Raw genomic sequence first — 24,889 nt, 5'->3', positions numbered from 1 at the left:
CATCCCCTGGGACCCCATCATGAGGAAAGTGCCTAGCGCACCCCTGCGCTGCTGCCTGCCTCCTGCCATGGCAGGCAGGGGTGCTGGGGCATCTGGTGGCCATGCAGGGGGAGATGCCAGTGCCGTGCTTCGCTCCTCATGTCTCCCACGACAGAGAAACTAGTAATGGCATCACAGCACATGGTGGCAGTCCGGGTCTGCGCTGTTCTCTGGCACAGCTGTTGTGGGGTGTGCTCAGTTTTCTAGAGCCAGAGGAAGCTCTGGGTGGCTGGGGGTGCGAGTGCAGGTTGTTGGGGTGATCAGGGTCGGGGTCCCCGTGTCCCCTGAGCCTGACCTCTGTGTGGGAAGTGGAGGCCTTGCAGCTTTTCCTGTGCTGGTGGCACGGTGGCCATCAGAGTACCCCGTTGTTGAGTGCACCATGTGTTTTCCCTCCCCTGAGCAGCTGCAGGGGTCCCGGAGCAGTGGTCCTAAGGCTAGAGAAGAGCCTGACTGTGGCATGGCCATAGGCCAGCTAGACACAATGGTGCTGAGCTCTGGGGCTCGGATGCGCAGGGTCGGTGCACTGGTGCAGCCCCTCGCAGTGCTTGCTCCCCCAGTGTGCTGACCCCATGCACGGCTTTATGATGGGCTCCAGCAAGCTTCTGGGGATGTGGCTGCTTGGCAGGAGCCAGGCTGCCAGCTCCTCCAGCCATGGGCAAAGCAGGGGTGTGGAGGGCACCACCGGCAATACCCCACCCAAGGAGGATGGGTTAGTCCCTGGTGCAGCTCCTGGGACAGGGAGCAAGGAAATATGTTTCTGCATGGGAGGAATCCCAGGAATGCAGAACCCGGAGGGGACACGAGGTGGCACGGCAGTTTCAGCCCAACTTTTCAGTCACTGCAGGCAGAGACTCCTGCCAGAGCCAGGCCGGCCTCGCAGGGGCAGCTCGGCGGTGCAGGAAGGCAGGGGGTCACGGTCACCTTCAGTGGGACGAGCGGAGGGGCTGCCAGGCATGGGGCTCGGCAGTCTGAGCTCTGCCTTCCCGCTCGGCCAGGACCCCGCCGTGGCCATGCCCCAGATGGATGTGGGACCCCCTCAGGTTCCCACACAGCCCTGGGAGTGAGGAGGGGCTGCCCACTCTCCACAGTGACTGTGTGGGGCTGCACAGCCCTGGCCCTGCTCCCCCAGCCTTGGCCCAGCCCTGAGTCGTTGTTCTCCAATGAGCTCATCTGCTTTGCTGGTTATTATTTTTTAACATGGTCTCTTGATCAGAAAATAATCAGCTTGTCTACTTAGCAAGTGTTTATGGCTTCTTCAGAGAAGCTGCTCTCTCTGCCAGGAGAGGGGTGACTTTGCAAGTGGAGAGCTGAGCTGCTCCCCACACTCGGGGCCAGATGAGGATGCTGGTGCGGGCTTTTCCCCTGCTCAGTGTCTGCAGTGGGCAGCCGGGACATGCCAGGCCGCCTGTGCCCTCCTGCCTTCACAGGCCTGGTCACGGTGGGCCCCTGTGCTGTGGGCAGGAGGGACTATCTGGAGCCGCTTTGCAGCACACAGGGAGCTTGCTTGGGCTGCAACAAGCGCACAGCTGGGGAAGTGCAGGTGACCTGCATGCACCCACAGGGCTCAGAGGAGGACACAGGGTCTAGGGCTTCACCACAAGCAATGCTGAGTAGCTCAGAGTGATGAGTAGCTTGCTCAGCTCCCCAGGACAGGGTGCAGAAAGACAGCCATGTTGTCCACAGTGGGGTTGTTTGCAGAAGTGCTGCTGCAGCCTGGCTTTACACCGTGCACCTTGGCTTGGCCAGGGGCTTGGGGGAATGGGAGCAAATATTTTCTTGATGGCATTTCTGCAAACCACCCAGGGCTCGCCTCAGTCCTTCATCTTCCCAGAGAGTGGGCAGAGGCCAGAGCAAGATGGGAGTAAGCCTGCGCTGCCTGCTACAGCCCTGTGGCGGGCTGTCCCCGTGAGCCAAGGAGCTGCCACAGCCCTGCCCCAGCACAGGGGCACAGCACGGGGCTGTGGGTGCCACCGTGGAGCCCCCACACTGCTGCAGCTGTCACACCCACCTGCTCCCACATCAGCCACACACCACTCCTTGCGCTAAGTACTGATCCAATTTGTGGCTGTTTCCATAACAACCTCCCAGTGCTTTCTGGTCCTTTCTGTCGCTATGTGGATGCTGAGCTTCAGCGTGTAAGGGATGCTCCGGCCTGGGACAGAGTAGCTGGGCTGAGCTATCACCGAGTACCTCTGGCTTCTGGGTGCAAAGGGCTGCTGGCGTGCTGGAGGCCAGGGCATACCAAGCAAGCTTCCCCTGACCTGGGAGTGTTTTTTCCCATCAGAGGGATATGGGGAGGTTTGGGCTGGGGGAAGAAGGAGCCCGAAGGCAATAGTTGATCTAGGTGTGCAGCCCTCTCATGGGGGGTCCCTGAGTGCAGGCCTTGTGCAGATGTGGCACTGCCCAAGATGCTCAGTGCCCAGGGATGGGGCCCCTGGAAGTGCTGGCAGCTAAAGGCCCCCCCCTGTTTCCTGCAGTGACCCCACCACCCGCGGGCCTGGCTCTTGCCATGTACCGTGGCTCTTGCACAGGCTTTCCCCATGGGCCGACAGCCCTGGGAGCTCACCCCAACCCCTCCTGGCTCCTGCTGCCCCAGTGCACAGCTCAAACTGCTCTCGGAGCCGCCACATTCCCTGCCCTCCTGCCACCATCCATCCCTGCTCAGCCTCCCGTGCCCTGCTGGGTAGCCTCGTGTCCCCCACCACCCCCCAGCCCCATTGCTCCGTGGGGGCTGCCTGACCCTGGTGCCCCCCAGCTTCCCCCAGCCCCTTCAGCCCATGGGGGGTGCACAGACCCAGGACCCCTCACCCATCCCCATCACCCTGCGGGGGCTGTCCAGTCCTGGCCCCCTCCCCACCCACCCCCAATGCCAGTGCCTTCTATCACCCTGGGGGGACCCAGCCCCAGGACCTCCACCACCACCCTGGGAGGACCCAGCCCCATGCCCCCCTCATCACCCCGTGGGGTTACACCCCCTATCACCCCGGGGGGACCCAGCCCTCGGACCCACCATCACCACCCCGGAGGGACCCAGCCCAGGATCCCTCCCCATCCCGCCCCAGCCCCATGCCCCTCACCACCCGGGGGGCCCAGGTCCGCGCCGCCCCCCGCCGCCCGCCCGGCCCCGCTGCCCCCGGCCGCCCCCCGCAGCCGCCGCCATTGGGCGCTCGCTCAGCAGCGCGGCGGCCCCGGCGCGGCGGGCGGGCTCCGAGGGGGCGGGCGGGCCGGCGGCCGATGCGGCGGGGCGGGGGGCGGCCGGTGCGATGCGATGCGGCCCGGCTGGGCTCGGCCCGGCCCGGCCCGGCCCGGCGGCTCCTCCCCAAGCGGCGCGGCGGGCCCGGCGGCGGGGGAGGCGATGGAGCCGGCGAGGAGCGGCCCGGGGGCGGCAGCGCGCTGACCACCGGGGCCGGGTGAGCCGCGGCGGAGGATGGGCAACGCGCAGCGGAAGGCGCCGCGCAGCCAGCGGCGGGGCAGGATGCGCTCAGCAACAGGTACCGGGGGACGGGACGGGGCGGGACCGGCCCCGCTCCCCGCGCTGCCCCCCAGCCCCCGGCCCCGCGGGCGGGCGTGGAGCCGGCGGCAGCAGCCGGGGTGGGTGTGGGGGGGCGGTGGGCTCGGCCTCTGCCGCGGCACCCCCGCTCCTCAGCCTGCCCGGCCGCCTTGGGTCGCTTAGAGGACACGGGGAGAGGTCACCTCCAGCTGAGGTTTGGCCTCCCTGGCACGGGCAGCGAGGAATGGGGCTGGTGGTGGGGCCCACCGTGGCCCTCCAGCGTGCGGAGCAGGTGCTGACCCACACCCCGGGCAGTGGGGAGCCAGCACCGAGCAGCGGGGAGGCAGCCCCAGCCATGGGGAGCCAGTTCCATCCATGGGGAGCCGGCCCCGGGCAGTGGGGAGCCGGTTCCATCCGTGGGGAGCCAGCCCTGGGCAGTGGGGTGCCAGCTGCAGCCATGGGGAGCCAGCCCGGCAGCAGGAGCCAGCCCGGCAGCGGGGAGCCCTTGCACTTGCTGGCCCTAGAGCTGGGTCCTGCCCAGGCAAGGAGCCCATGCCCACATAGCATCCTGCACCCACAACTCTCTTCTCCCACTGATTACAAAGGTAGTGGGTGTTCCTGAAGGACCTCATACCACAAATTTTCTAAGGAAGGCAGAAAACCCTGCAGATCTGCAGAGGGCGTCTGGGGGGAGCAGGGCAAGCAGAGGGCTCGCTCCGAGCCAGGAGCAGACAGCCGAGTGCAGGTGCCCTCTGAGAAACCTGGGTCGAACAAGCAGGACCTGTCGGGTCACTCCTTTGTCCCCACCTGGCCGGCCCAGGCAGTTCAGCAACCCTTTTCAGACACCCGGGACTCGGGATCTCCTCCCCAGCCCAACCCAGCTCCTCCAAGAGCCCGAAGACCTGAGGGGCTGGGGTCTGCCGCAGCTCCTGGCTCAGGGCTCCAGCCAAGGTCTGTTTCCCTGTGCACCCCGGAGCGCAGCGTGCTGGGCTCTGCTGGCACCAGCTCTCATACCCACTGCCCTTTGCCTGCCCACTGACTGGAGAGCTGGGACATGGCAGTGCAGGCAGCGGCAGGGAGCTGCCAGGCCTGGGAGAGACCTCAGGAAGATTATGCTTAGAAGCTGCAAGAAAATGGGGACTGTCACAGCTTAATAATTAGCGGGCAGAGGGGGTGGAAGTACAGCCTGTCTCTGTCTAATTTTGCAGGCACTGTTGTAGCGATTGTTGCAAGGGACTGAAACAGGGCAAAAGAGCTTTGGGTTGCACGGGGGAGCAGGAGGGATGCTGATCCAGCGGGTCCTGAGGAATGAAGGGTGCTGTGCCGGTCGGTATCCAGCACATTGCCCTTGGCTCCCATCTCACGGGATGCAGGAGCTGTGGCTGAACTCAGAGGGGGCCGCAGGATGCTGGCCTGCTCCCTGCCTGCCTCTCCCACCCTTGCAACTCTTCGGCAAGACTCAGAGTGGGACAGGAGCTAATTGCACTTCTGCATCATCAAAGGGATTCTTGGGAGCTGCAAATCGCCTTGCCAGTGCTGCTGGAAGGGCCCAAGAGGGGTTTGCAAGGGGTTCATCTCTGTCCTCAGTCGCCAGGCACCTCTCCCTGCCAGCCTGGAGACCTCTGGCAGATCTTCCTTCTGGTGTCTGGCCTCCCCTGGGGAGACAACAGAGCTGTGCCTGGCTGCTGGGAGCAGGGAGGAATGGGATTTAGCACTGAACAGCTTGAAACATCTTGGTCGTGAAGCTGGGGCAATTACTTGGATGCTCCCAGGCTGTTTAGACTTGGGGCTGCTAGGACCTTGTGGCTTGGGCATTCCTGAGCAGCTACGCTAAGACTTCCTTGCGGAGAGGCGGTGTTGGGTCCAGGCTGGAGCTTATCTGCTAAGGGGAGGGAGCTGAAACTTGATAAGAAGCAGCCCTGCAGTGGGTCTGGGTCACTGGCAGGGTGGGATGCTGGGAGAGGAGGGCAGAGACCCGCCGTACCAGGAGGTACCTTGGCTCATCTCAGGCAGGATCATTCTTCTGCCCAGTGAACAGGGCAGCGTACAGTGGGGTCTTTACGCTTCCATCCCTGACAGTTAAAATCCAACCTTTCTCATGTCCTGACAGGCTGGGAAAGACTGCATGAATCTGGGGCATGTGAAACTTAGCTCTGCCTGCCTGGCCAATACGAATCTTTGATGGTCCTGTAACACTGGTGGGGGCTTGTGTCCCCCTGCACCCCTTCTTTGGGTATCAGAAGAACCAAGCAGGCTACTCCTGACCCCAAGGTGCTTGCTTGCAAGCGTGGTGGTGTTTGAAGGGGCTTGTCAGAGAAGGCAGCATGCTCATAGGCTGCTGGAACTGATGTGATGAGTTTGCAGGTCTCTCTGCCCAATGGTCTGGTGAGGCTGGCAGGCAACTTTCCAGTTATTGTGTCCTCAACTGGCTTTGTAACTGCTGGACAAGGTGCCTGAAGAAGAATTTGGGACAGGTCTTCTTGTCCCCCCAGTCTGTCAGAGCCCTGTGCAAGTGCTGCCTGGGTTACCAGGGGGGAAAAGAACTCTGCTGGTATCCTTTACCCATCATTTGGGTTTGCAGTGTCGCTGGCTGCCTGGCACAGGGGCGGATGGTACCAGCCCCTGGCAAGGCATGTGCTCCTCATGGTGCCTCAGCAGCCCCAAACCTCTTGAAGTAAGCCAGGGCTTGGGGCTGCATTCCCGTCTGCTGCACTCCTGGCTCCCAGGGGCCTCCGTCCTCCAGGAAAAGCAGGCAGAGATTTACAAACTCCTGGGGTGCTGGGAAAGTGGTCTCCAAGGAGCCTTTGCTCGAGGCTTTTGGAAGGAGCCAAAGTGAGAGAAAGCACTCTCTGGGGGCTCTTGCATCTTCCGGGGCAAAGTCATGTGAATTCAGGAAGGCTCCCCACTTTTTTTAACTAATAAGTGTTGGAGGCTGGGGGGCCAGCAGCTGGAACCAGCTGGGAGGCAGTGGCAGGCTCTGGGGCGCTGGTTTCCAGGCGAGAATGCCAACAGCTGGAGCACGCAGGGACAGCCCTGCTCTGTGCGTGCTGGTGTCCCCCCACATCACCCGTGGCTTTCAGATGGTGCCAGTTGCTGCTCCAGCCGTGGCTGGGGGATGTTTTGGCTCCATGATTATGCTGAGCCAGGGGCCCAGCCTGTCCTTGCCATGGCCCCCAGGACCCTGTTCCCTTTCCAGGGTCTGCAGCATGGATGTACAGAGAGAGGGACGAGCCCCTCCACCCCCACTCGCCGCCTTTGCAGGACCCCTGGGCAAACAGCCGGCAGGGTGGGTGGACAGAGGATGGGTCGTGCGAAACCACGGCCCCTCCGCCATCCCTCGCCGGGGCTGGTGGCAGGGAAGGAAGAGGGGCTGGGGCCGGGACAATGGGCTGTGGCGCTGACTCAAACAGCCAGTTCCTGGTCGCTTCCTCTCCGCCGGGGCTGGAGCTGCCGCGGGCAGGGAAGGCGGAGGAAGCTCACTTCTCTCGGACTGTTTTCGAAGCAAGAGCTCGGGCAGCAGCAGCAAGCACCCTCCCACCTGCGCCTGCAGCCATGGCCAAGGCAGAGTGGCTTCTAGCGCCCTGGCACCGGGGAGGTAAGGCAGGCAGCGTGGCAGCCGCCTCCAAGAGGAGTGGGTGGCGAGGGTGGTGGGTTTGCAGGTACTGCTTGCTCTGCAGGGTGAGACCATGGGTGGGAGTGAGCTGTCGGGCATGGGCTTTTGTCTCCGGAGGCCACGCAGTAGCCACAGGGTCAGTGCTGCCCGGCAGCGTGGATCTTGTCCCGCCTCTCCCAGCCTGGCCTTGACTGTGCTGTGGCCCCTTCTGTTTTAAATCTTTGCTGCCATTCCCCAGTCCATTGGGGTGCCCTTGCTCTGACAAAGGAAGAGAAGGACAGAGACCCCCTGCCCATGCATCCCACCGACTGCTCCTCAGGCTGGGGCTGAGCCCCACTGGCATGGATCCTGCCCGACCCCATGGTGCTGTACCCTTCTGGCAGTTCTCACTTGCTGATGGTGGCAGGAGTGGAGACTGTGGGACCGTAGGCTGACACAAACGTCGCAGCCAGCCAGAGCCCTCGTTGCTCTCGCTGCTCTTACTGCCCTCACCGTCGCTCCTGCTGTGGCTGATTTCACATCTCGGGCCCCTTTGTCCCAGGGCCTGGCCGTGTTCCCCTCTCAGGCAACTTCCTCACATTGTCTTGGCCCCGCAGAGTGTAAAACCGGCCGGGCACAGGGAAGCAGCGCTTTCCTGGAAGCACCCCTGCCCAGTGAGGGGCTGCAGCCTCTCTGGCACAGGCAGCCCACATGCCTGGGAGAGCTGTGGGTGCTGCCCTGGGCACCCCTGCACTGCTGAGCCGTCCTGGCCAGGCTGGGGACATCACTGGGGGGGAAGCTAGTGGGCAGCTGGCCTTGGCCACTCTGTGCCTGGGGGTGCTGTCGGCTGCAGTGTGTGGCGATGCTGTGCCAGGGTGCTGAGGACCAGCTGGAATTGGGTCTGGCAGGTTGCCCTGGCAGGTTTCCTGAGGCTCTCAGGAAAGACTTGTGCCTGGATTTTTTGGCTGGGAAGTGCATGAGAGCGAGAGTCGTTGTATGAGGAGGAAGCCAGGCTGGTAGGGAGCCATGGCAGGACTGGGAGAAGGGGTCTGATCCTGCTGCCTGTGGCTGATGGCTTGCTGCAGGGACCTGGGTCTGGCCAGGCTCCGGGCTGGCGAAGGCAGGAGCGCCCACAGTCAAGCCCAGAGCAGCCACCACCAGCACCAGGGCTGCCGCTCCATCCTCTGGAGCAGTGGCTCTCGGTCCCTTGGCAGGGAGCAGCATGAGTTCACCTTGGCCGGCTGCAGTACCTGGGCCAAGCCCCGCTGCGAGCGTGGCTGCGGGCAGTTCCCATCCCTGCAGCACAGGCGGATGGTGCGCTGGGGCTCCTCCTGTGCTGGGCTCGCTGGCCAAGTCTTCACCGCAGCACATGCACCTCCCCTGCCTGAAAAATCTCCCTGACAGCATTCCACCTCACATTGCCAGAGCCAAAGGTACCTGGTGTGGCTTTTCACCAGTGGCCCCCACTGGTTGCCCAGCCTCCGCACCCACCGGGCTCAAGGGCCGACACTGGGCCAGTGGTGCCACAGCTCGTGGGGACTTTGGCATCAGCTGTTCCCCTGTCACCCTGCTCCCACCACAGGAGGGTCTCCCAACCTGTCTGCATGGGGTAATGACTGACACCATCTGTGGGGAGCACACACATTCCCTCTGCTCCTATCCTACACAAGACTTGAGGTAAAGATGATGGATCAGTTGGGATCTGGCTGGAGAAAGAGGGCTCTTTCCTGTTTGATCAGATCTCATCACACAGCCAGGCAGACAGAGTGGCCTAGCACACTGTTAACTCTGAGCCCTACTGATGGACATTGACATTATTTACTGTTTTGTTGCTAGAGGCTTTAATGGAAACCTCTCTCATAAGCCAGCCTTCTCCCCTTGAGCTGAGTGACCTTCACAGCTGCCAAACCCACCACCCCTGTCGTGCTGTTATCTCCTGTCAGTACAAAAATAAGCTGATTGCATGTTAAACAGGGAGAGTGAGAAGAGCTGAGAGCCTCCAGCAGATTTTGTGTTCAGGGTGGTGTTATCCTTCAGTACCACACAGTCCTGCCGGGCACCTGTGCAGAAGCATGCAGACATGCTCTGCAGGGCAGCATCGGGGTCCTGCCATGGGCATACCCCTAAAAAGCTTCTAGCCCTTCTGGGCTCAACCACCAGCCAGTCAAGCATCTGTAAGGATGGCCCTGCCTCGCTGAGGGCTTGGAGACATGCCCAGAAGACGTGTAATGGGGGGACAATGTCCCAGGGAGGGTCCAGTTTTGGACACAACATGATATGTCAGCCGTCCCAGTAAGGGCTCATCTTGGGTACACTCCAGCCTGCATGCAGTGAGCACTTGTGGCAAGGTGGGCAGGTCTGCCCAGTGAGCAACACTCCCTTGTGGCCTTGGGCATGGGGATGTTCCGTGGGGTGTCGCTTTGGCATGTTTTTGGGGCCTGGGCAGGCATCCGGCCCTGGAGCTGCCGTGCGTGTGGATGCTGCTCTGCATCGCGGCGGGCAGCTGGACCGGTGGATCTCAGTTCAGCAGGGGGTGAGCTTGGGACAGGAGGTGCTTTCTGTGGCCGCTGCCAACTCCCGCTGTTTGCTCTTTTCTCTTCCTCTCCACTCGTCGCAGAGCAGCATGTGCTTTGGCTCTGTACCACAGGGAATGTCATCAAGCCACACGCGCCGGGAACGAGCAGTCACAGTGCCGGCAGCAGGCCGGGGCACTTGCTCGAAGCCGGCAGCATATGTTGCCGGCACTGCAGTGCATCAGCTCCTGCCGACGGGGTTTGGGTTGCTGTTGGGATCAGTCTCAGCCTCCGAGTTCGCAGTCTTCATCCTCCAGTTTGCTAGGACCAGCGGCAGCGGCTGGCTTGCTGCTGTGCCGATACCCGTTGCCATGGCTGCTCTGCTAATGGTGCATCGCCTGCTGCTGCCGTTACATCACTCCTGTGATACTTCTGCATCGGCAGTGAGAGGCCGAGCAGCACCGTCTGCATTGCTGGTGCTTCCGGCTCGCTTGGAGCAAGCTTGAGAAGGAAAAGTTTGGTGGGGAGTTGGAGCAAGAGGCATCGTCTCAAGGGAGCATCGGCCTGAATTGAAACAACTCCTGATGGCTTTATCGAATATCTCCCTGTGGATTCGGGATGCCTGGGCAGTAGGTAATGAGGGGTGCTGGCATGGAGTGGGGGTGACTCGGGGACATGCTTGTGGAGGGCACGTATCCTGTGTTCTGGGGCTGGGGGTGCTGCAGGAACGCTCTTCTCCCAGGAGAGAGTGAAGCTCGGCTCCCCTTTGGAACAGGCTCCCCTTGGCTTCAGCCCCAGTCCTTGTACACCCACAGTGGCCATGGTGTCTCCAGCCTGAATGCTCACGCTCAGTGAGACTCTGCAAGTGGTTAGAGGTGGCAGCGCCCATTGCAGTTGATGGTGCTGGTTTGCACCCCAGCTGGGGGCAGCCCGGCGGGAACTGTCCCAGTGGGAGGGATGCTGCCATGGCCCTGCCTGCCAGCGCTGCTCCCGCTTCTAGCCCCAGGGCGAGGAGCAGAGCTCACTGCTGTCAGCCTGCAGCTCTGAATGGGGACAGACCCTCTGGGAGACATGGGGACTTGTGGGGAGCAGCCTCTGGCAGCCCTGGCTGCCAGTCATTAACACCTCTGCCCATGCCCATGCTTCTCTGCTGCCTGCTCCCCTCCCCAGGCCTCAGACAGGGAGGGGGACTGATGCCAGTGGGGAGCTGGGGCCAGAGGCATGCGGGGTAAGCCTCCCCACCAGCTGTGCCTCAGTTTCCCCCCAGCAGTGAGGCTGGCCAGGCTGAGGTCAAGGGTGCTGGGATTGCTTGGGATGGAGCCAGCCCTCCGGCTCTGCTCTCCCAGGACATCTTTGCCTCCCGCAGGGATTTGCTATGGGGTGGGGGGCCCCGTCAGAGGCATTTTGTATTTTGAGCCTGTCACCAATAAGCTTGGCAGGAGGGTCACCACCAAGGGCAGCAGCTCTGCTCCGACTGCACCGTTCCTGCCGGCTGCCATGTCTTCCCGCTGGGTGCTCCAGCTCGGCTGGGGCATCCTGTGTGCCACAGATGTGAGTGGCACCCACAGCTTGCACTGACATCCCAAACCTGCTCTTGCACCAAGCCTGCACCAGGCTGCTTCCAAATACAGCTCGGCCCTCGGGAGCGCTGGCAGCGGCATGGCTTTGTCAGCCCCTGCCACAGGCTGTGCTGCTGGCTCCTCGCACCGCATCGCAGAGCCACCGTGTGCTCTCAGCGGCTGCTGGGGCTGTGCCTAAAAAACCAACTGAGGGACTGCTCCCAGGGAGCAAAAGCCAAAACACCAGGGTGTTACACTTGCTTTTGCACACAGGGCGGTGTGAGCACAGCGAAGACCCTCGGGGCATGGGATTGAGGTACCTGGGCCACCGGAGGGATGGATGCTTGGCTTATCTGGCCTTTCCCACCCCTTCTCCCTCTCAGCTGCTGCTTCTGCTGGGAAGAAGAAACCAGCCCTGCCAGCACCTCGGCGATGGCTGCGTTGCTGCCAGCTCGCCTGCGTTCCTATATGAGGGCATCTCTGCGAAGGGTAGACAGCCCTGTAGGGCAGGGCCCCCCTACTGTCCTGCACTGCCCTTTCCTCCTGTGCCCCATGGCTGGCCGTGCTGCCCTCCCTTCCCCGCCTCCAGCTTGCACGGGCAGGGCAGGGTGCCGGCCCCCTTGCCAGCCCGCTTCCGCTTTGCCCGGGGTGGCCCCAGGTTTCGGTGCTGTGGTTTGCCTCCTTCGCCTGCGCGGCTGGAGCCCGCGGGGTGGGTGCCTGGGGGTGCCCCAGCAGCAGGGCCATGGCTGTGGAGGTAGGGTCCTGTACTGCGGCTCTGGGGAGGGTGGCGGGGGCCTGTGCTTTGGGGGTGTCCCCAAGTCCTGGGGGGACGTCGCGTCACTCCTGCAGGGGGGGTGGGGGGGGCAGAGGGGGTGGCCGCTGGGGAACCTGTGGGCAGAAGGCAAGGAGGATCGGCACCCATCGAGGCCAAAGGCTGTGTCTGTGTGAGCCAGGCAGAGGGGTGCAGTGAGCCAAGTTGTGGGGCTTGCCCTTGGATGTGCTCAGAAATGAGGGGGGGGGGGGGGCGCAGCGGATCCCCCCACCCTACCTCACCAAAGAGAGCAGTTAGGGGACTGGGGTCTACAGAGGTGAACTTGTAGTCCCTGCCTACCTTGTGCCCCTGGCTCCCCTCCTGCAAGCCTGTAGGTCAGGATTTTGGGGAGATATCCTTACCTTGCCCTGTGCCTAGCCATGCTCCCGGCTCTCATCCCCAGGGCACCCCTGGGCATAGAAGGTGAGCCAGAGCCAGGGCACGGGGCTCCTTCTGCCAGAACCTCCAGCCCCTCTGGGCATCGCCACCCAGCAGGCACCAAACTGGGAGATGAGAGGAAGAAAAGCCACATCCCTGTGTGGGAAAAGGGGGCTGTGTTCACCCGCAGCAGGGAGAGCTTCCTCCCCGGCTGCATGGTGCTGCCTGCCCTCTGCCAGCTCTGCTGCCAGGTGAAGCCTCAGTGTGGTTTACACACACACACACACACACACACACACACACACACACGCCCTGACACCTCTTGGTTGATATGGAAACAAGTCAAATTATTTAAAGGAGAAAGAAAAGAAAAAAAAAAGAAGAAAAGAAAAAAAAAAAAAGAAAAGAAAAAAAGCCTGGTGTTAAGGCATGTTGTTATGGTAACACAAATTATAAAAGTAACTAGGCTGGGGACGTGGCACCTTGCTTTTGGGTGCTGAGTGTTGTACAGGCTCGGCTGCTCCACCAGCTGGAGTTGGGGGGGAGGGTGGGCAGGATGGCACCCGCAGGCAGGGGTGACGCTTGGGATGCAGCTGCTGGGTGAGCTGGGGCATGGTGGACCAAACAGCACAGGAAGAAGGGGACATGGCTTGTGCAAGGGGTGCTGGGGAGCCCGGTCCCAGTTTGGGGCCATTACCCTTCACCCAGGCAAGTGGACTGCTGTCACTGCCTCGTCTGGTGTCTGGCATGAAGCAGGGTACAGCAGCCAGAGGCAGCTGCGTTTTGCTGGGACAGTGGCATGCTCTCTGGGGACGGGCACCCTGCAGCCCCACATGCTGCAGGTAGCAGAGGGGAAGTGTTTGTCATGCTGGCAATAAGAGCACCTTGACCAGTGGGGATGGGGACAGGCATGCGGCAGAGCCTGCCTGCACCCCCAGTGCCATTGGAAAGCTCTCGGCCTCTTGACAACCAGCATGGCCGCGCTTCCCAGCAAAATGTGAGTCACGCTCAGGATGTCTCTGCCCCTGGCTAGGCAGGTTAAGCAGTGCTGGCTGCTCAGTGGGAATGTCCTGGCTACCAGACAGGGTGAAGGCACATCAGACCCTGGTTCCCAGGGGTGACACCCAGCCTGGTGAGTGACACTGGGCACAGGTCCTCGTGCAGCACCTGGTGCTGACAGTGGCCATCCCTCTGCCCACACCAAGGGCAGGTGGAGAAGGATTAGCCCGCAATCTCGTGAGGGTGAGACCCTGGGTATCCACAGGCTCCTTATTTAAAGTTCACAAACCTGCCCTCTGCCTTCACTGCCCAGGTCAGGCTTGATGCACGCGGCAGGCAGAGCGGCACTCCCTTGGCTCCAGCACAAAACCGCGCTGGGTAGGAAGCGAACATCCGCTCAGGGCCGGCGCTGCTCCGAGCAGAGGGGCTGTGGTCACAGCGTGTCCTGTGGCAAAGCCAGTTTGCTGGAGCACCGCTCAGCTCCCAGCACAGCCAGCTCACTGGCAATTCCATATCCTTCTCCCGAGGACTTTTCCACCCGTATGGGTGTTTCTGAGGGTCTGGGCAAGTGCGTGGCCCATCCCCGCAGAGGTTTCCTTCCCAGGCGATTTTTGCAGGGCGTCCACTGCTGAGGTAGGGCGTGTTAACCTCGCTGAGCAGGCTGAAACCAGCATGATGAAAGGCACTGTGTCCCCTTCACTCCCTCCTTTTTGGCTGCAACTTCTGCTCTTCTGCAGTCAGGACATTGCTTCAGCAGTGTGTGCAGCGTTTCCTGCAGCTGGGCAGTCACCCAGGGCAACAGGGCTTGCTTCCTTCCCCAGTTTTGCCCTGCTCCCTTCTTGGCTTGTTCTGGCAGCCAAGCCCCCAAAGCAGCAGTAGTGATGGGGTCTGATCCCACCCTGCAGCAGCCTGCCTGGGTGGCTTCGCTGAGGTGGGACACAACCACATCCTGGTCCTCGCGTTCCTGCAGGGACCTAGGACAGGGTAAGCGCACTGTGCTGGTGCCGTGTCAGCCAGCAGCCCACGGCAGTGCTCACAGGGAAGCTGCCTGCCTGCCTCCCTCTCACTCTGCTCCTTCCTGCTCACAGCCACCTCTAACCTGGACCTCGAGAGCAAGAAAGCCACCCATGCCAAGCTGTCATGGCAGCAGCCAGTGAACGTCTTCCTGGCAGCTGGGCGCCCACCGGGCATGGAGCAGCTGCACCAGGAGGCCCAGCTCAACCTCCAGAGCTTGCTGCAAGGTAGCAGGGCAAGAGGGGCCAGTGGTGGGCTGGGTGAGGGTGGCAGGGATGGATGCTGCCCTGGGTGCATGACCGCCGTGCAAACAGCGAGGTCATCTCCTGCCTGCACATGTCTGAGCTGTTCCCTGGTCCTTGCCAAGCTGTAGGAGTGGGTCCTCATGGGGTCACAGCCTCCAGCAGCCCCTCTCTGATCTCTGCTCCCCAGTCACTGCTATAAGTGGCAAAGCAACTGGAGCCAAGACCAGCTGCCAAGGTGCCCACCAGCCCCACCACGGCACGGTTCTGCCCACAAGGGCCTTGGGGACCTGGCTGATGATCTATCTGTCTGAACAAGCGTGGCCATTGATTTTGTTGCCTTCCAATTTCTTAACCAAGCTGTCGTGCAGCCTCAGCTTGGAAGCTTTGTAGGCATCGATTAGATCAGCAGCCCAGCCTTCCCCCAGCTTGTAATCTCATTAAGTCAGCCTGAGCAGACCTGGTTTCCACCAGGCCATAACGACCGGCATTAATTAGCTCAACAATTACAGGATGGGGACACACTGAGTTCCCTCCTGGCAGTCCCCACCAGGGCTCTGCTTCCTTGCAGGACCCACTCCATCCCCAGGCAGCCCCCTGGGAGAAGTGGGGTGGGCTGCCGGGGCCTCAGTGCTGCCTCTGCTCCCCCTCAGTCCTGGCATTCCTCCTTGGGGTCTACCCCCCACCCCGTCCTGAGCCACCTGTGCTGAGCAGGGACAGTAAGCCAGCTTGGGGACAGACAGCAGGGGACAGCTGCCCCTGCCATCATGTTCCTCTGGCCCTGCGAGCAAAGCTTTCACCTGCAGCCAGTGGCTGAAGCAGGGTCCCAGGCACCATTTCTCTTGCAGAGGAATATGAGGAGCAGTACGCTGAGAACAGGGTCACCGGGCAGACCTTTCGCGCCGCCGGACACCTGCCCCCTGACACCCCCCCCGAGCCATCGCCCCGACCCCCGCCTGCCAAGCGCCTCGATTTCGTGCTTATGGTGAGTGCTGGGGTGGCAGGGCAGGGCAGCACAGCCCCGGCATCACCTGGAGCAGAGGGGTTGGCGTGGCCAGTCAGGCAGCAGGGCTTGGGGGGTTGCTGTTTGTGTCCTGCCCTCCTCCCTTTGGTGGGTCACATGCCTTTCCCCCACAGCCCCCAAGCCAGCGAGCAACCGAAGAGGAGACTGCCAGTACGACCACACTTGGTGCTCAACCGTCTGCTGCCTCCCTAAGCCTCCCCACCAGCCCGGATAAGCAGCCAGCCTGGACCAGGGCTTTCCCCCTGCCCACCGTGGAGGAGAAGCAGTGGCACCAGTCCTGCTCCATCCAAACCAACATCGTCCCCATCAATGTCTCGGGTAGGGCAGTACCCCCGTGGCGCAGTGCAGAGAGAGGTGCAAGGCAGCATCAGTGCCAAGCCAGCACTGGTAGGGGATGCGGGGTGCGGGGAAGGATGCCCCCCAGTATCTGGCTGCAGTGAGGTGCAGTGCAGTGGGAGCGGGGCTGGGGCTAAGAGCCTGCGTCCCCATGGGCCAGGCAGGCACCAGGAGCAGAGCAGGGGACAGCAGGGCCACACTGGCATCTGTCATTCCCAGCCATTTCCTGACATCTGCAACTTTGTGCGTCTGATCCACTGGCCACACCACCATCCAGCCTCTTGTTTCCACTGTGCTGCCCAGCTGCCCGGTTCTGTTGTTGTCACCTTGGCTCCCACTGCGCTCCGTGCGGTTAGCCTGTCTCACCTGTCTGTCTGTCCATCCGTCCATCCTTTCAGGGTTGCAGCTGCCAGCAGCATGGTCCTGCCTGGTCCTTGCAGACAGGAGTGCCATGCTCTGCCCCTGGGTCAGTGTCTGGGGGCAGTGGCCAAGCAAGGTGCACCTTCAGAATGCCAAAGGGTTCTTTCCACCCTTCCCCTCCATGATGGAAAAGACATGTCAGAACCACGCTGGTCCCTTTCTCTGCCCTGCTGTTCCTCATGTCCATGCCCCCAGTGCAGATCAGCACCACTGGCCTCATTAATGACAAAGCCCACCGGGGTCTCCACAACTTTCTGTGCATCCCACCTCCATCTGCGGCATCTCCGTCTTCCCACTGTCTGGCAGCACCTGCCATGCCTCCATCTCCACCACGGCTCACCCCACATGACTCACCACCCTCCTGTCATCACATACTCCTGCCTGCAATCACCATCCCAGGCCGGGGGACACCCAGGGTCATGCGGCAATGGAGGGAGGCCGAGCCCCCACCCTGTCAGCCCCTGCGGGCACCACTGTGTACAGCCTGTTTGTTTTGGCTACAGGGCAGCACTTTACTAGGCACGCAAGTGCTCGTCACTCCCTGTTTAACACAGAGACCGCGATGAACCCCAAGTCCACCCTGCGGCGTAGACGGACCATTATCGGATTCCCTAACCTGTCCCTTCGAGACCAAGGTGATGGCAAGAACCTTGCAGCCCCTTTCGTGCGCAGGCAGGGCTGGCACCCGGCAGAGCTGCCCTGACAGTGGGCAGAGCCACCCCAGGGGCTGGCAGCCCACAGGGACAAGATGGGCTCCCCGGGGATGCCCTGGCCTTGGGGAGATAAAGGCCACCACATTGGCTCTGCTCCCTCCTGGGGCACCAGGATGCTAGGCACACTGGTGATGCCAGGCTGGCCCTGGGACTGGCATGGCACGGGGAACAGCCCCTTCACCCCAAGTCAGGCTCCTGCACGCTTATGGGGTGGGAAAGCCACTGAAACTTCTCCCAGTGACAGGAGTCACTCAGACTCAGCTCCAGCAACTCCTGCCCTGTGCCCAACTTCCCTGACTCTGTACAGGGTGCCAGGGCTGCAGGGCACATACTCTGCCTGGGTCTGTGTCAGGGCTGGCTCGCCAGCCCATGCTGGCATGCCGAGGGTGCTCGTGCAGCTGAAGGTGCCTGCAGCGCTCCCAGCACAGCCATGGACCAGTGCCCATGGGGACAGCAGCCAGCCTGGCTCCATGGCTTTGTCATGCCATACCCTATGGAAGTTGTAGGGAAACCAGAGCCAGCCTCTTCTACAGGAGGCCGGTAGGGGCAGGAGGAGAAACCATGGCACCAGCTGCTCCAGGGGGAATTGTCACTGGGTAGGAGGAAGGATTTCCCCATGACAGTGGTCAAACCTCCAAGACGCTCCTGCCTTGGAGGCATTCAGACTGCAGCCTTGCGCATCCTGCTCTGCTGACTGTGCTCTGAGCTGGGTCCCCAGGTCCTTCCCTCTACAGGCTGTTCTGAAGTGAGATGGCATGGTGAGCCATCACGTCCCTCCCTGACCCAGGCGGCAATGCCTTGCTACACTCTTCCCGGTCCCCGTCTCTGTCCCCACCACGGGGCAGCATTGGGACAGCACTTTGGTCACCATGGGGCCAATGTCCCCATGGACAGAGACTCCTGCCATGGCTGCTAAGTTGACCATGGTACATCCTAGCCAATGGATGCCAGGCTCAAGGGGACCATCCCCAGCTGGGATGTGGCCACACCAATACAGGGGGGTAGGAGAGCATCTGGTGAGAGGGTGTCAACCCATTCCCTCCAGTGTGCCCGGGCACATTTCATGCCTGGGCAGAGATGCAGCCTCAGAGACTGGCCATGGGGTGGGACCAGTCCTGGCCCCACAGCACATGGGGCAGGACCCTGGTACCAACCCGCTAGCAAAGCGTGAAGTGGGATAATGCTCACCCAAGCCATCTCTCTTGCAGGCAGCACCAACGGTCCCACATTCAACGCACACGCGCCTATCGCCGAGTCCGTCTCCTGCAGCTTTGTTCCTGAGGCCGCAAGCAGGGGGAAGGTGCCCCAGGAGATCAGCCCCTGCCAGCCGCTCTCTGCCCCTCTGAGGAAGACCTTCAGTGACCTTGGGGCCCGCTGCTGCCAGCCACTTGGTGCCATGGACAGCGCAGCCACTCCCTGTGCTGGTACCTGCAATGGGCCACAGGGCAGCGCCTTCCCCCCGCCCTGGAGCACCCTGGACTATGCAAGCCCCCCCAGCCCCACTGCCGGCCGGGGCAAGGGGCCTACCTGCACCTCACCGGGTGGCTCCAGCCCATCGCCTAGCCCAGGCTCACCCACCACCACCTCCTTCTTCATCGCCACGGACGAGCGCATGAGCAGCAATGGGCCTGGCTCCTTCTCTGGCATGGTGCCCAAATCCCCCCTGACCTCCGGGAGCTGTGAGGGCCAAGAAGCCAAGGTGAACTTCTTGCCAGGAAGCCAAGAGGAGCCAGAGCCAGTGGCGGGGCTGGCGCGGCTGGAGGTAGAGCAGGCAGGGTGCCGGTTCCGTGAGCGGTCACTGTCAGTGCCCACTGACTCAGGCTCCCTCTGCTCCGTGGACATCGCATACGCTGAGACCCGGCGGGGCAGCGCCAACTACACCTTGGGCTACCCCAGCGCCAGCTCCGAGGGCAGCACCAGCACTGACAACGTCTCCCTGGGGCTGGAGCAGGAGGGCCAGCGGCGGCGGCGCTCCAAGAGCATCTCCCTCAAGAAGGCAAAGAAGAAGCCCTCGCCACCCATGCGCAGCGTTTCTCTGATTAAAGAGGGGCAGGATGCTGACGTGGGGCCTGGCTCAGCACTGCCCAAGGATCAGCGACCCAAGAGCCTGTGCATCCCAACGGAGCCCCAGGGCCACCGGCTGGTGCACACTGACCCCCAGGGGAGCACAGGGAGGGAGCCTGAGGGCACAGCCACCCCCCACCAGTGGCATCTTGCGGACTGGAAGGCCAGCGATCCCTACCGGTCCCTCTCCAGCTCGAGCACGGCCACAGGGACCACGGCCATTGAGTGCACCAAGGCACAGGGAAGCTCTGAGTCCCTCACATCCCCCTCCATCTCCAGAGCCACGACGCCCTCTCAGCTCTCCACCGAGGCAGACCTCAAGACCTCCTCCCCAGGCAGACCCACAGGGCTGATGTCCCCATCCAGTGGGTACTCCAGCCAGTCAGAGACCCCGACGCCCACCATCCCCACCTCTGCCATCCTCGGGCACTCCCCACACCAGGTGCAGGTGAGGCCGCTGGTCCCTGAGAGGAAGTCCTCACTGCCCCCCACATCCCCCATGGAGAGGAGCCCCAAGTCCAGACTGTCCTTTGACCTGCCACTCATGCCACCCACCCACCTCGACCTCTCGGGGCTGAAGATTTCCTTGAAGGGGAAGATGAAGGTCAGCCGGCATCACTCTGACTCCACCTTTGGCACCAAGCTGACCCAGAAGACCAGCCCCATCATGCCCATCATGCCAGTGGTCACACAGTCTGACCTGCGCTCTGTCCGACTCCGCTCCATCAGCCGCTCGGAACCAGAGGACAATGCCGACGGCCTGGAGCACACCGAGGAGCCGGCACGTGGTCCCTGCCTGGGGTCGGAGAGGAAGGTGAAGCCACCCGTGGCAGAGAAGCCACCACTGGCCAAGCGGCCCCCGAGCATCCTGCCCAAGCCCCCAACTCTGCGGGAGGAGGGTCCCCTGTCCCCCACATCCCTGCCAGGCGCTGCCACCAAGGAGAAGGGGCTGCCACAGGATGGCTTCGTGGTGCTGCGGAAAGGGGAGCTGAGGAGGGGTCCCAGGGAGCACCCTTCACCTCTGACCCCGGCAGGACCCCGGCGGCTCTCACAGGGCAGCCTGGAGGATGAGCTGCGGCCGGAACAGAGTGGTGCCAGTGAGGGGGAGTGGAAGAAGGCCAAAGTGCCTCCACCAGTGCCCAAAAAGCCCAGTGTGCTCTACCTGCCACTCGCCCCAGCCCCAGCACAGCTGGGAGCCAGCATAGGGGACCAGGTGCCCACCCCCAGCCCCATCATCACGCTGGACGCTGACCCCACCTGCTGCAACCCTGATGCTGAGGACCCACCATCCTTGGAAGCCCTGGGTGCAGCACAAGCCGGCGACCCTGCCTCAGAGCAAGGTGAGGGTCTCCCTGCTCCTATGGCAGATTTCCCCCCAGGAACAGGGGAGTCCTCCCATGCCCGCACACGGCAGTTCACAGCTGCCTTCTCCTCCCTGCCTGCAGGCAGCTCGGCGGAGGCCAGCACGGAGGACAAGAGCTTTGCCAGCGACAAGACAGCTGACTCTATCGCGGAGGAGGATGATGATGTGTTCGTGATGTCCCGCACCACAGAGGATCTCTTCACTGTGATCCACAGGTAGGGCTGGTGCGTGGCACTGGGAGGGCACAGCCCCCTGCCACCTGCCACGGTCTCAGGGCCCAGCACCGTGTCCCCCCCAGCCACAAGACCTGAAATTCTCCACACCAGGGCCGATGCTCACACTTGAGGGCAACCTGGCTGTTGTTGTCTCAAGTGCTTTGGTGTTTAGCACCCCGAGCCTGCAGCCAGGCTGGGTCACCAGCTTGTCAGGGGGGTCCACCACACCATCAGCCTTGGGGCAAGTTGGACCTAGCTGTCAGGAGAGTGTTTGCCAGAAGCTAGGTGCATCGCCTGCCACGCACGGGGTGTCTTCTTGCCCCAGTGGAGCAGGCACAGCCGCAGCCAGGCAGGCATCGTGCCCGTAGCTATAGGACCTTGCTCCTTTCAAAGTGGCAGTGGCTCCCACCCAGGGCTGCTCCCACCACATGTCTCTTTGGTGCCTAGGTCGAAGAGGAAGGTCTTGGGGCGGAAAGAGCCTGGTGACACCTTTGGCAGCCGGCCCAATTCCCACTCACCTGTAAAGACTTCAGGCTCCCCAACCGGCGAGACCCCAGCAGCAGCAGGCAGCGCTGGGAAGTCTTCCAGCAGGAATGAAGACTTTAAAGCCCTGCTCCAGAAGAAGAGCAGCAAAACCAGCCCTGGTAGCCGGCCATCTGCTGCTGAACTGCTCAAGACCACAAACCCACTGGCTCGGAGGGTCATGACGGAGTTTGCCCCCAAGCTAGACAGTGCCAACAGCCCCAAAAGCCAGCCCTAACCTTGCATGGTCCCTTCTGGCCATGAAGGGCTGGAGATGGCTGCAGAGGGAGTATTGCTGTGGAAGGGGTGTCCTGGCTGCGTGAGTGAGTCCATGTGTCCTGCCAGGGGTTTTCTTCTGCTTTTGTTCTTCCTTGGAGAGCCACTGGCGGAGAGGCAGAGTTTTGAGCCCAAGGCCTCATGTCTCTGGCAGAGCTGGGTCCTTTCCAGGAGGGAAGAGGCAGCACCACGGTTGGGGCCATCCCCTGCTGAGTCAGCTGCCAGGACTGAAGGTGCGTGCTTGGGAAGCAGAGTGGGACTGCAGCCCCTGGCGTTGCTCAGTGCAGCGAAGCTAGCTTGAAACTGTTTGGTCACTTCGGCATGTGGTACTTTAAATGGCTTTTCTAATGCACAGTGGTGGTGATGTTTTATTCTCTTTTCATTTGACATTGTACCTTGAGTTTCCCAGGCAAAGATCCCAGGTTTGAGTCCAGCTGGATACATGGAGACGTACTTTGGGAAGATGTTAGGGGGGCAGCTGGAATTGAGGTTGCTTTTGAAGAGACACAAAAGGTTCCCCCTCATCATTCCAAGCATCCTCCCCACAACACGGGGAGCAGGCACCCCAGCATCCGCAGCCAGCGCGACAACCTCAAGCCAAAACCCAGCCCCTCGAAAGCCCCCAAAATGCTGCATTTCAGAGCTCCTCAGCTCTCGGTCCAAAAGCAAACCCCAGGGTTGCCTCCGCTGCCAGCCCCAGGGAGCCTCGCCCTGCCAGTTGCACCACATCTGGAGAACTGCCAGTTGCCCCACTCCCCACCAGCCTCCCTGCACAGCAGGTCCTGCACCAGGCCATCAGCCCCAAGTGACCTGGGGTGTGTGTGGCCCTGCTGCCACGGGAAGAAAGGACTGTGGCAGGCCAGCGCTGCCCAGGGAAGCCCTTCCCCAGCTCTGCCTCTTGCATCGCACCCAAGGACCCTACAACAGCATCTCCTGCAAACATCTGCCGCATCACCTGCTGGAGATCCTAGGCTGCCACAAAGCTGTTGGCCAAACCCAGCCAGACATCACCTGAGCCACCTCCCAGTGGCTCCTGGGGTCCTTCCAGCGTTACCCACCCCTCTGCCCCTGCCCACTGGCTGCAGGGGAGCTGTGCGAGGCCAAGCAGGATGCATGTCAGCGCCATTGGCAAAGCAGGGGCTGCACCCCACCACCACGCATTGGGTGCTGTTGGCAGTGCCACTGTCCGCCAGGCACACACAGGTCCTTCAGCCAGCCAGGCTGCGTTCCCCTGAGTGTCCCATGAGTAGGACACACTGCCAAGGCATGCAGCGGACCCCCCACAGTGTGCGCCCACCCATGAGGCTGCCCATGAGGATGCTGCAGGGGTGTGGCACATCCCGTAGCAGCACTGGAGGATGCAGTGCTACCTAGCCCTGCCAAAGGAGTGGTTTGCACATCCCCAGCTGGGGTTCCAGCCCTTGCCTGGGGCACAATGGAAGGTGTGGTGTGGGATTTGTCCCCCCTCTCGCCCCCAGCTGCTTCTTCCTGGCTTGGCTCCAGCATGGGAGCCCCAGCCGTCAGTGACAGAGGCCACGATGAGGGGCAAGGGGCCGGGGGAGGACAGCCAACAGGGCCAGGGCAGAGCTCAGGAGGAGGGCAGGACTGCAAGGAAATGCTAGCCCCAGCTCAGAGCATGAGCATGGCTACGCACCCATAGCAAGAGAGAAAGGTCCAGACTGTGGCTGACAAGGAAACGGGGCATTTAGGAAAATTCCCACTTTATTTCTTGATGTATTTCTGCAAACTCTAGCACACCTCAGCCCTCCTTGTGCTTGGGGGAAAGGGGGAGAGCGATGTGGCTGGGTCCACGCAGCAGTGGGGAAAGGAAGGCACCGTGGCAGCACAGCAGCACTACAGCTGCCCCTCTGAAGAGCCAGGGCTGTTCTGGGGGGGTCTCCGCCCCCCGAGGGAGCTCTGCATGCCACACAGGCCCCCTCTGCGAACACCTGCCCATCCACAAATTCCATGCTGAGTTTGACCCTAAGAGAGGCTCCACTCTCCTTGCGGTTGTTTCCCCCCTCCCCTCCTGGTTACTTGCACATTGCTCCCTTCCCTCTCCCGGGGTTGCAGATTTAAGCCTGTAATTAAGATCCAGGCTGAGAAACTCAGGAAAAAAAAAAAAAAGAAGAAAAAAAAAAAGCTCTAACAAATTTCCATGCTTCATCTCCATCCCACGGCACCCAGCCCTCCTGCTGCTCCAGGGCCTGGCGGCAGGGTGCTCTCCCAGTGGGGATGGGGCCCTGGGGATGGAAGCAGGAAGCTCTGGGGACAGGTACGTTTTGCACATGACTGCTCAGGAAACCGGTGGTGGTGGAGGCCTTGGTCGGGGGATGGCAGCTGGCAGAGCAGGCTGGGGACAAGCATGGGGCAGGGGCACCCCTGCAAAAGTTCTGCACCACTGGCCACAAAGGTGGCCATCTGCACTGGATAAGAAATGTCCAAGAGGCCTAGGTGAATCCCGGCTGCTGAGCCAGGAGCTGGGCTGTGGGACAGAGAACCTCATTTCCCAGGCCAGAGGAACAGCCCCTTCTCAGCAGAGCTGGCCAGCTCTGGGCTGAGCTCATCCCTGGCTGCTTGCTTTCTCCTCCCTCCGGCCGTGGATGCAGAGCCGTTTCTGTGGCTGCTTCACGGTGGGTCCCTTGGGAAAGCCCGGGCAGCAGTGACAGCCCACCATGGTGTGTACTTCTGAATGTTGTACTTTTTAATCTCACGAGCTTGGTAAACGGCTCCCTGCTGATGGCTGCCTGTGCGTGCTGGTTCTTGTGGCTGCTGAGGCGGGCCAGAGCCCCGTAGAAGGGTGCTGGGGAGAAGGGGGATGGGCATCCTGATCCCTCCCAGGGTGACCCAAGGGGCTGCTGGCAAGCACAGAGCCCATGCAGCCCCTTCCACCAGCGTGTCCCAAATGGCTCTGGGTGAGATCAGGGACACAGCAGGGTGCTGGAGACAGCATAGGGTGGGTGCTGGGGTCAGCCTAGGGTACTGGGTGGGTGCTGGGGACTAATCTAGGATCCTAGGAGCAGGCAGGGTGGGTGCCAGGGACAACCTAGGGTGGATGCTGGGCTGAGCTGGGGTGCTGGGTGGGTGCCGGAGACCAATCTGGGGTCCTAGGAGCAGGCAGGGTGAGTGCCAGGCACAGCCCTGGGTGCCAGGGACAGCCCAGGGTGGGTGCTGAGGTTGGCATGGGAGTGCTGGGGATGGGCTTGGGGTCCTGGGAGCAGGTGGGATGGGTGCTGGGGACAGCCCAGGGTGAGTGCTGGGGTCACCCCCGGGTGCTGGGGACAGGCCAGGGTGGATGCTGGGTCAGACCAGGGTCCTG

At 62.1% G+C, this 24,889-nt stretch overlaps 1 protein-coding gene across 1 annotated transcript; it reads left to right on the top strand.

Moving 5' to 3' along the window:
• Window positions 1–6,815: 6,815 nt before the first annotated feature.
• Window positions 6,816–24,310, top strand: NHSL2 (NHS like 2). Its single transcript, XM_027785771.2, is given in 9 exon segments — window positions 6,816–6,983; window positions 6,986–7,124; window positions 14,470–14,622; window positions 15,486–15,622; window positions 15,775–15,979; window positions 16,921–17,052; window positions 18,339–20,534; window positions 20,640–20,772; window positions 21,220–24,310. Coding segments are annotated over 9 exon segments (3,561 nt in total). The 5' UTR covers window positions 6,816–6,830; the 3' UTR covers window positions 21,533–24,310.
• Window positions 24,311–24,889: the final 579 nt, after the last annotated feature.

This window comes from Falco peregrinus, chromosome 13 (assembly GCF_023634155.1).
Source record: "Falco peregrinus isolate bFalPer1 chromosome 13, bFalPer1.pri, whole genome shotgun sequence".
Taxonomy (NCBI): domain Eukaryota; kingdom Metazoa; phylum Chordata; class Aves; order Falconiformes; family Falconidae; genus Falco; species Falco peregrinus.
Note: the sequence above shows the minus strand (reverse complement) of the source record. Positions and strands in the feature narration are given on the sequence as shown.